The sequence below is a fragment of the Colobus angolensis genome, unplaced genomic scaffold (assembly GCF_000951035.1).
Source record: "Colobus angolensis palliatus isolate OR3802 unplaced genomic scaffold, Cang.pa_1.0 Scaffold105, whole genome shotgun sequence".
NCBI classification, from domain to species: domain Eukaryota; kingdom Metazoa; phylum Chordata; class Mammalia; order Primates; family Cercopithecidae; genus Colobus; species Colobus angolensis.
Window position 1 is genome coordinate 2,779,231 of NW_012111475.1, and position 10,416 is coordinate 2,789,646.

General features: G+C 47.8%; 1 protein-coding gene across 4 annotated transcripts; it reads left to right on the forward strand.

Moving 5' to 3' along the window:
* Positions 1 to 6,055: 6,055 nt before the first annotated feature.
* On the forward strand, positions 6,056 to 9,081 carry LOC105513363 (prohibitin-2). Of its 4 annotated transcripts, XM_011944235.1 has the most exons (5): positions 6,056 to 6,296; positions 6,447 to 6,531; positions 7,136 to 7,215; positions 8,133 to 8,443; positions 8,549 to 9,081. In XM_011944235.1, the coding sequence occupies exons 1-5, from the start codon at positions 6,170 to 6,172 to the stop codon at positions 8,738 to 8,740; spliced, it is 795 nt and encodes a 264-aa protein (XP_011799625.1). In that variant the 5' UTR covers positions 6,056 to 6,169; the 3' UTR covers positions 8,741 to 9,081. The 4 variants fall into 4 exon arrangements, with proteins under 4 accessions (XP_011799625.1, XP_011799622.1, XP_011799606.1 ...); XM_011944232.1 differs by having other exon boundaries at positions 8,133 to 9,081; XM_011944216.1 differs by having other exon boundaries at positions 6,068 to 6,531; positions 8,133 to 9,081.
* Positions 9,082 to 10,416: the final 1,335 nt, after the last annotated feature.

A 10,416-nucleotide genomic window follows, 5' to 3' on the forward strand; every position in this document is an offset into this window, starting at 1 on the left:
CTCCTTGGGGACCTCCTCCCTGAGTGCCCCACCCAGAGGGCTTCCTCACTTTCTCCTCTGTGTTCTCCCAGCACCTACTTTTTCCCTACGTCTCCCACAGGACTTCTCACACCTTCGGTAATGATTTGTCTATGAGCCAAACTCCCACGGCGGGCTGTGGTCCCCCAGGGTGGGTGGGGCGGGGGGTTCCTGCACAGCTTTGTCTCCCCAGTGCCCACACTGGGAGATGGGGGCCACATGGGAGATGCCAATGGACAAGGAACTGCGTGAGGCTCAGCTTGAGCCCTAGCCAGGAAAGCTGACAGAGCTCGGGGGCCTGTGGATCCCCCAGGGATGCAGCACTCTACAACGACAGCCATCTTCTCCTCCCAGCAGGACCCACTTTCATCACCAGAACGCCTTTTTCCTCCCAAAATGCTAAAACAGAAGCTGTGGGGGAAGGAGGCACGTGGAAGCTCACTAGATGACTTTCTTCATTGTCTCTAGGCCAGGTGTCCCTGGAGGGTCAGGGCCCACTCTCTACTCTTCCCACCTGCCAGATGGCTCCTTTGGAATTGGCAAGTCTAATTTTATAGCCAGAAGGAGGCTGCAAGGATGGAAAACTCCTGCCTTGGGGACTTTAATCCCCTTGTATCTTGCAGGATCAGGCTCCTTCCCCATAGAGCTGGGCCTCAGAACCCAGATCCCTGGCCATCTTCAGGCATGGGCAGAAGAGGCTGTTGCCTACAGTGTGATTGAAGGAGGGAGGCTGTTTCAAAGAGTGCCAACACCCTCCATCTCCCTTGAATCCATCTCTCCCCACTGACTATAATGCTGCTCCAAGGCCTGTCATTAGCACTTCACTCTTTGGGACGTGGATATGAATAGACTCTAGAATTCAGATGTCCCTGAGAGAGATAACAACTTAAGTAATTATCAATACATTCTTCTTGGAAAATTATATTAACAGATGATGAGAACTGTCTTGGCTTAAGCTTCCATAAGAAAATACCATTGACTGAGTGGTTTGAAAAGCAGGAGTTTATTTTCCCACTGTTCTGGAGGTTGCAAGTCTGAGATCAAGATGCCAGCATGGTCAGAGTTTAGCAAGTGGTCTCTTCCTGGCTTGCAGCTGAAGTCTTCTTCCTATGTGCTCACAGTGCAGAGAGAGAGTTCTGGTGTCTTTTCCTCTTCTCATAAGGGCACTAATCCCATCATGAGGGCCCCACCCTCATGACCTCACCTAAATCGAATTTCCCTAAGGCCCTATCTCCAAATACCACCACAATGGGGGTTAGGGCTTCTGCATATGAATTTTGGAAGGGGAGCACAATTTAGTCCAAATCAAGGACAATGCCCTACAAGAACAAAGGGACTTACCTAAGGCTCCTGACCACAATAAGAGGGCAGATTCCTTATTTGTGCATAGTGCATCATGTCCTGAAAATAGGGCCATGTTATGGTTGTTCAGGTTGTGTACTGCACAACCCTAGTGGTTACCAGTCACATAAGAGATGTTGTAGATTTGAAAGTTTAATATGACCATTTTATGGCATATGGCTCTAATGTGTCTTATTCTAGGGAAATCAGTACATTAGGATAACTAGTCAGTGGGTGGCAATGAAATGTCCTGAGGAAGAGTTTCTTTTTTCTTATCTACACAAAGGTACTGTGTAAACTAGATGGGCTCTTCTGTAAAGTCTCCTTTTGAAATTCTATCTCAAGATAACTCTGTGATTAGGTATTCTAGTCCATTTTACTGGTGAAGAGACAGATATCTGCAGGATCAAGGTAATTCGGTGGATAAGGAAGGAACTAGCTACCTGCAGTGCACGTGCAAAATGGAGCCCTTTCCCACTGTGTTTTGGCCATTGTGGGCGTGGATCCTGTGTCTGGTTCCATCACCTTCCATGAAGATGTTCCTACTGATGGTGCTGTGCCAGGCATCCACTCCCCAGCTCAGTGCCCCTGGGAGCTTTGGTTCCTTCTGGCCTCATAAGAACAACCTGGCTCAGGAGGAAGGTGTGCTGAAAGCTGCCATCCCCAGCCCCAACGTATCCTGATGGTGGAGCTCAGAAAAGGAGGAGGTCCCTTTGGAACCTGGGGATTTCCCTTGTTGGAATCTGGGAGATGGAGTGAGGGGAGAGGAGAGCCCCAGAGTGGTCTCTCAATTAAGGTCTAGCTAAAGAACCTGTGCAGAGATACGCGGAGAAGTGAATGGGAGCTCAGGTAGGGGAATCCTCCGGTTGTCTTTGGAAAACATAAATTAATTAATAAAATAAAGAACAGCATAGACTTGAAGGGCTTAGAACTTTTGTCTATCAAACTTGTGAATGAATTTTTTTTAATTAAGGTATGATATACATAAAGTATATAGAACATAAATGTACAACTTTATGAATTCTTATCTGTGTACAGACCTGCAATAATCACCACCCCTATCAAGATATCTAATTTTTGAGCTTCCCAGGCTTCCTGGTGCTCCTTTCCAATCTCTACCCACCCCAGAGATAACCACCAGTCTGGTCCCCATCACCAAGATTAGCTTTCCCTCTTCTTGAACTTCATATAAGTGAGTGTACATAGTATGTTCTCTTTTGTGCCTGGCTTCTTTCACTCAACAAAATATCTGTGAGATTCATCCACACTGTTGCATGTAACAATAGTCCATTCTTTTTTTTTTTTTTTTTTTTTTTTTGAGATGGAGTTTTGCTCTTGTCTCCCAGACTGGAGTGCAATGGCATGATCTTGGCTCACTGCAACCTCCGCCTCCCAGATTCAAGCAATTCTCCTGCCTCAGCCTCCCGAGTAGCTGGGATTACAGGCATGCACCACCACACTCAGCTAATTTTTGTATTTTTAGTAGAGATGGGATTTTGCCATGTCGGCCAGGCATGGTCTCGAACTCCTGACCTCAGGCGATCCACCCACCTCTGCCTCTGCCTCCCAAAATAGTGTGTTCTTTTTCCTTGCTGTGTGGTATTCCATGTATGAATATGCCACAAATTATTCATTCTATTGTGGATAGATAGTGGTTTGTTTCCAGTTTGGGGCCATTAGGAATAAAGTTGCTGGAACATTCTCCTGCATGTTTTTGAATGGCCATAAGCCATCATTTCTTTAGAGTAAATACACAGCAGTGGAATTGCTGATGCTTAGAAAGAGTTTGACACTGTGGTTAGATTATTTATAGAGCTGAGCAGATGTGGAGTGGTCAAGAAGGCTTATTTCAAGTGCCCACTCCATCACTGTGTAACCTTGGGTAATTCACTTTCCCCTTCTGAGCCTCAGTATTCTTCACTAGTAAAATGGGTCCAAGAATATATCTCTCGGCTGTGTGTGGTGGCTCGTGCCTGTAATATCAGCCCTTTGGGAGGCCAAGGCAGGTGGATCACTTGAACCTAGGAATTTGAGACCAGCCTGGCCAATATGGTGAAACCTTGTCTCTACTAAAAATACAAAAGTTAGCTGCGTGTGATGGTGCTTGCATGCAGTTCCAGCTACTCAGGAGGCTGAAGCGGGAGAATTGCTTGAGTCTGAGAGCTTGAGGCTGCAGTAAGCTGAGACTGTGCCACTGCACTCCAACCTGGGTCACAGAGAGAGACCCTGTTTCAAACAACAACAAAAAAGAATAATATCTCTCAGGTGATCAGCAGGAGAGATAAGCCTTGTTGAGTGCCTTGGACAGTATCTGGCACTCTTAAGAAAATGATAGTCCCTGTCTACTTTCCTTCTTCATTCATATTTCACTTCACCAAGCCCAGCCTCTTCTCAAGAAAAGGGTGGCTTAAAATCTATATCTGTGCTCGTCACCCATAAGCTGGTAAGGCTCTGTAGGTGAGGAGCCTCATGGTGAGGACCTTCAGAGCTACCCCTGTGCTAGAATGATCAGCCCTCTGAGGTGGACATGCGTGGCTCATTCTGCCCAGAACAGTATTCCGCATCTTCCTAAACACATGTGGTTCTGATGAGAGCTGCTAACCACTGGTGCCCCACCCCTGTTGCAAACCCCAACTCCAGCCACAGCAATCAGCCCAGGATGGTTCACATGATGCAGCCCTGGCCAATCAGACCCTTTCCCTAGAATTTTCAAGCATGAGCTCAGAAGAGAGAGCCCTCTCCTGCCTGGCCAGAAAGTTTCCAGATGGATGTGGGTTCAGAGCTGGTCAGTGATCAGTTTCTCAACAACTCCCGACACATCTACCTACAATGTGGAGAAAAATGGTGAGATGAGACTTCACACAGAGAAAAGCTGAGAAGCAGAGGAGAGAGAAGGAAAGAGGCAAAGCTTCTGACAGCTGTGTCTGTGGCTCCAGGTATTCTTTGCTGGCCTTAATCGTTATTTGGTCTCACGAGACAGTAAATCTCTCATTCTATTTAAGCTACCTTGAGTTAGATTTCTGTCAGCTGCTCCCGTGACAGTTCTGACAAATATATTCTATACCGAGGGTTTAAACGGAAGCCCTCGCAGGTATTATCTGCACCGTTCTCAAGCTACAAGTGTAACAGCTCTCTGCTTATGAAGTAGAGGCCAGGGGTCGCCTATTAGGCACACAGTTGTGCACCCAGCCCTGGTGTGGGCTCTGGGTGTATGGAAGGCAGGTGCATGGTCTGGCTACTGACCTTGAGCTTTGCTGCATCCGTATACAATTTCTCATAACTGCTTTCTGATTTATGCTTCCTTCCTTGGCATGGTATTGATGAATGGAAGATTTGAAAGATTCTCTACAAGCCATCTATTAACATGCCCTCAGGTAATTCAGGAAAGAAATGGTGTTGTTTTCAAGTGATTGAACTCCAGCCACATTTTATTTTCAGTAACATGCCCAGAGACCTAAGCAGCCATCCTGGCCTGAGCTTGGAAGTGGACGTGTTCGATGCAGGGAGATCAGCCCTGTTTGACTGCTGCCTTCCTACGCGGTCCTTGAAAACTATAAAATTGTGTTACTAGCAGTTTTAATCCAGGGCAGGCGAGGAGTGAGAGAGGCAGTCAGACACATTGACTCCGATGCTAAGGCCCAAATAGGATTGAGGAAGAAGGGAGGAGGGTTCTGTTCATTCCTGCTCCGGTCACCAAAGGACACCCTAATGGACCATTAGACCAGCTGCCTGGCATGGCTCCTGTGAGAGGGCTGCCTGAACACCAGCTGTGATGGATTACATCACTGGGCTCCAATCCTTTGCTTCTCCTGGTATTCATGCCCTTTGCTATGTAACTTTGCCACCAGTATATCCCCTGATGGGGTGATACACTCCATCTCTCAACTCTGGATTTGCCATGTGACTGGCTTTGCTCAATGAGGTATATGTGGGTAAAATACAACAGAGGCTTGAAAAGGTGCTCTCTTGAACCACTGACCTTGCCCTGAGAATATGCCCAGTACAGCCTGTTGGATGAGAGAGCATGGAGCAGAGCCATGTTTCTCAGTCCTCCTGGCCAAGGGTAGCTTACAGCAGCCAATTGCTAGCCCACCTCCAGGCTCCTGGCATACGAGCAAACCTGGCTGAGACCAAAAGAACCACACAGCTAAGCATCACCTAAATCACCGACCTACTGTGTAAATGTTCACGGTTTAAAGCCACTGAGTTTTGGGATGGTTTATTAGATAGCATTATTGTGACAATAGTTAGCAAATACACCAGCTCTAATGTAGAGATTGTCAAACCACACATTTGCAAACTAACCAGGTAGAAAAGAATGCTGAACTACTGAGAGAGCTGAGTTCATAATTTCCAGGAAATAGATTTTTGGAGAATTGCTTCTTAAGGCCTATAATAACTTAAGGTAGATGTTAAGCCATTTTCAGGTTGAGGAACGTACTTACTTTAAGAAAAAAGATAAAATAAATTTGTAATTTGCTTATGGAGATGGCGCCAAGAGTTACTAAATGGTTTAGGAAAGAGCTTTAGTTGTAGTCATATGGAATATTTTTCTTGCCAACAGGTATAAACCCAGGCACAGTTTTTCTTTTTTTGTTTCCTTTGGTTTATTTACCTCCCTCTTTGAACACATTCTCCTCCATAGGTACCCACTGTTTTAAGGCTGCCTGGGGTACCTTGCATAAGAAACAAGGTAGAGCATTACGGGCCCGAACCCTCGTGTGAAGGGTGCAGTACCTAAGCTGCAGCGGGGTAGAGGCGGGTCGGCACCCCCTTCTGACCTCTGGTGCCGCCGGCCTCAAGATCAGACATGGCCCAGAACTTGAAGGACTTGGCGGGACGGCTGCCCGCCGGGCCCCGGGGCATGGGCACGGCGCTGAAGCTGTTGCTGGGGGCCGGCGCCGTGGCCTACGGTGTCCGCGAATCCGTGTTCACTGGTGAGCAAACCTTCGCCCGCTCGCCGGACGCTTCCAGTCCCTCCCCCAAACCCCTTGCCATGTCTCACCGCTCCCCGCGCCCCACCACGAGCCTAGCTAGCATTTACTGTGAGCAGCGGCCTGGCCTGATCACCACCCCTCTCCCCACAGTGGAAGGCGGGCACAGAGCCATCTTCTTCAATCGGATCGGTGGAGTGCAGCAGGACACTATCCTGGCCGAGGGCCTTCACTTCAGGTAATGGCGGGCAGAGCTTACTGACCCTGACCTTTCACCCTTGACGCCGACCCAGCGGTGGCTATAGTGGGACGTGCAACAGGATTCAACGCTGCTCTTTTCCCTCCTCCTCATCTCTGCTCCTAGGATAGTGGGTGCTGCGCGAACCTCCAGCAGCATATGAACTGTTGTTTTCCAAAGGGACAAGAGAATCTCTCCTTGTCGGTGGTCATGGGGAGGAGCAGGCCAAAAAACGCGTGGTGAGGGAAAACCGGGCAAAGCTAGTGAAACTGCGGCTTTTTTGGGGAGGGGGCCGCGGGAGTTTTGTTGTGTCGCCCAGGCTGGAGTGCAGTGGCACTATCTCGGCTCGCTGCAACCTCCGCCTCCTGGGTTCAAGCGATTCTCCTGCCTCAGCCTCACCATTAGCTGGGATTACAGGCGCCCGCCACCACGCCTGGCTAATTTTTGTATTTTAGTAGAGACAGGGTTTCACTGTATAGGTCAAGCTGGTCTCGAACTTCTGACCTCAAATGATTCGGCTGCCCAAAGTGCTGGGATTCCAGGCTTGAGCCACCGCGCCTGGCCGAAACTGCGGCCTCTTAATACCTATCCTTGTCCCCTGCAGGATCCCCTGGTTCCAGTACCCCATTATCTATGACATTCGGGCCAGACCTCGAAAAATCTCCTCCCCTACAGGCTCCAAAGGTAGGTCTGAGCACTTGGTAATCACATGGCAGGTGGGATGATCAAGGGAGCTGGCAAGAAACCCCAGGGGAAGATGGTAGTGTCAGGCCTTTAGGCCTCAAGTTTCCACTTCTGCAAGAGCTGTAACAAAAATACCTGCCTCCCGGGGTCAAAGCAGCACATTCTGAACACCTTGTGTTTGCGTGCTTTCTACTGTCTCCTCCCTGACACATATTCAATAAGAGTATTGTTTGTCCCTTGTTTTATTCACTGCCTAGATCAAAGCCTTGTTTTAAAGCCTTTTTTTCTAACTGCGTGACTTACTATATCTACAGTCACATCCACTAGTATACTCTGTTCTGGAGAAGTTTGTCCCTACCCTTGACTAGTTCACCTGTTCTCTCCTTCTAGACCATACATAAAAGCCATGCCTTTGAGTTCTCCAGACCTCTTCCTCCTCCCCACCCACCCACACACACTCACACACACGCATACACCCTGGGTGAGATAGCTCACCTGTAACCTGTAATGTACTTCTTTGTACTATACCTAGTGCAGGTGGCTTATTCATTTACTAGACTGCTGGGCCCTGGAATAAAAGATTCATTAAACACATTCTTGTCCCCCAAGTCCTTACAGGAGACGTGATTATGGTACAGCGTGAGAGCACCCACGTTAGAGGTTGCTGGAGTACAGAGGGGGAAAGAGCAGTCGGCTCTGCTGGTGACGGGGTTGCAGTTCCAGGCGTCACAGTGGATGAGGGTGCATTTCACCTGTGCTGCCTCATGTCTTCCTTGTCAGCCTGATTAACTCTCCTCCCCCCAGGGCAGTGCCAGGCTGTACATCATTGCACAGGGCATATAGGGAGGAACATGAAGGAGAAAATGCTTGGGAAAGTGTGTTTGGCCTTGACCAGCCACTGCTGACCTCAATCTCAGACCTACAGATGGTGAACATCTCCCTGCGAGTGCTGTCTCGACCCAATGCGCAGGAGCTTCCTAGCATGTACCAGCGCCTAGGGCTAGACTACGAGGAACGAGTGTTGCCGTCCATTGTCAACGAGGTGCTCAAGAGTGTGGTGGCCAAGTTCAATGCCTCACAGCTGATCACCCAGCAGGCCCAGGTATCCCTGCTGATCCGCCGGGAGCTGACAGAGAGGGCCAAGGACTTCAGCCTCATCCTGGATGATGTGGCCATCACAGAGCTGAGCTTTAGCCGAGAGTACACAGCTGCTGTAGAAGCCAAACAAGTGGCCCAGCAGGAGGCCCAGCGGGCCCAATTCTTGGTAGAAAAAGCGAAGCAGGAGCAGCGGCAGAAGATTGTGCAGGCCGAGGGTGAGGCCGAGGCTGCCAAGATGCTTGGAGAAGCACTGAGCAAGAACCCTGGCTACATCAAACTGCGCAAGATCCGAGCAGCCCAGAATATCTCCAAGACGATCGCCACATCACAGAATCGCATTTATCTCACGGCTGACAACCTCGTGCTGAACCTACAGGATGAAAGTTTCACCAGAGGAAGTGACAGCCTCATCAAGGGTAAGAAATGAGCCTAGTCACCAAGAACTCCACCCCCAGAGGAAGTGGATCTGCTTCTCCAGTTTTTGAGGAGCCAGCCAGGGGTCCAGCACAGCCCTACCCTGCCCCAGTATCATGCGATGGTCCCCCACACCAATCCCCTGAACCCCTCTTGGATTAAGGAAGACTGAAGACCAGCCCCTTTTCTGGGGAATTACTTTCCTCCTCCCTGTGTTGACTGGGGCTGTTGGGACATTGTGTGATTTCTCAGTGATTTCCTACAGTGTTGTTCCCTCCCTCAAGGCAGGGAGGAGATAACCACCAACCCAGAACTCTCAATAAATTTTTATTACTTAACCTGAAAAAAAAAAAAGAAACAAGGTAGTTAAGAAAATTAACTCAGGTTAAAATGTGGCAAACTTTTACACATTGGAACACTGGAACCAGAGTAGAATATAGAGCAAATGCTTCTTCCAAAATCTATTTTTTTTTTTTTTTTTTAAGATAAGGACTAATTCTGTTGCCCAGGCTGGAGTGCAGTGGCACAATCATAGCTCGCTGCAGCCTGGAACTCCCAGGCTCAAGTGATCCTCCCACCCCAGCCTCCCAAGTAGCTGGGACTACAGGCACATGCCATCATGCTTAGCTTGCTAATTTTTAAAAATTTTTGTAGAGACGGGGTCCTAAAATACTTGCAATAGTAAAGGAAAGGAAAAGTGGGCCTCAGGGGAACTGGAAAGAATCTATGCTGGTCATGGTGGCATGTCCTTAAAGATTCATATTTAATCTAATAAACCATTGTGAAACTTGCCAGTGATTCTGCCTTGGTGATGTCACCAGGAGCCTTGCAGAAGCAAACACAAATCTTTTCTGAGGAATACACTCTAAATGCAGATCTCAAAGAATTTTCACGGATAAAATGCTGATAGGACACAAGCTCACAGTTTAAAATCCCCAAACCCACGGGGAAACAAGCCACCATGAGTAAGAGTAACAACAACAAAAATGTTTAAAAAATAGGAAGTATTGTAATAGTTCGTTACCCAGCATATTACGGTTATCTAAACAAAACCAAAAGGATATATATAGATATACAAGAGGAGATTTATTACGAGAATTGACTCATGCGATTGTGGAGGCCGAGAAGTCCTATAAAGACATCTGCAAGCTGGAGAACCAGGAAAGAGGTAATGTAATTTACCACAAGGCTGAAGGACTCGAGATGGGGTGGGATGGGGAGGAGGGGGGTTAATCCTTGAGTCTAAAGGACCAGAACCAGGATCTTCAATTTCTGTGAGCAGAAGATGGATGTCTCAGCTCAAGAAGTGGGGGTAGGCCTGGGGGAGTTTGCCTTTCCTCCACCTTTTTGTTCTATTTTGGGCCTTCAATGGATTAACTGATGCCCCCACAAAATGGTGAGGGCAGATCTTCTTTACTCCGTCTGTAGATTCAAGTGCTAATGTATTCTGGAAACACCCTCGCAGACACAGAAAGAAAGAAAGTTTACCAGCTATCTGGGCAGCCCTTAACCCAGTCAAGTTGATGCATAAAATTAACCATCACACCCAGTATGAAAGTAGTATGTTTTATATGTTTTAAAATTAAAAGGGGACTCAAGATGTACCAGATCCATGAAAAACAATAAAAATAGACTGGATAATTTGCAAAATAACTAACTATAACTTTTACAACAAAAAATAATTGATGT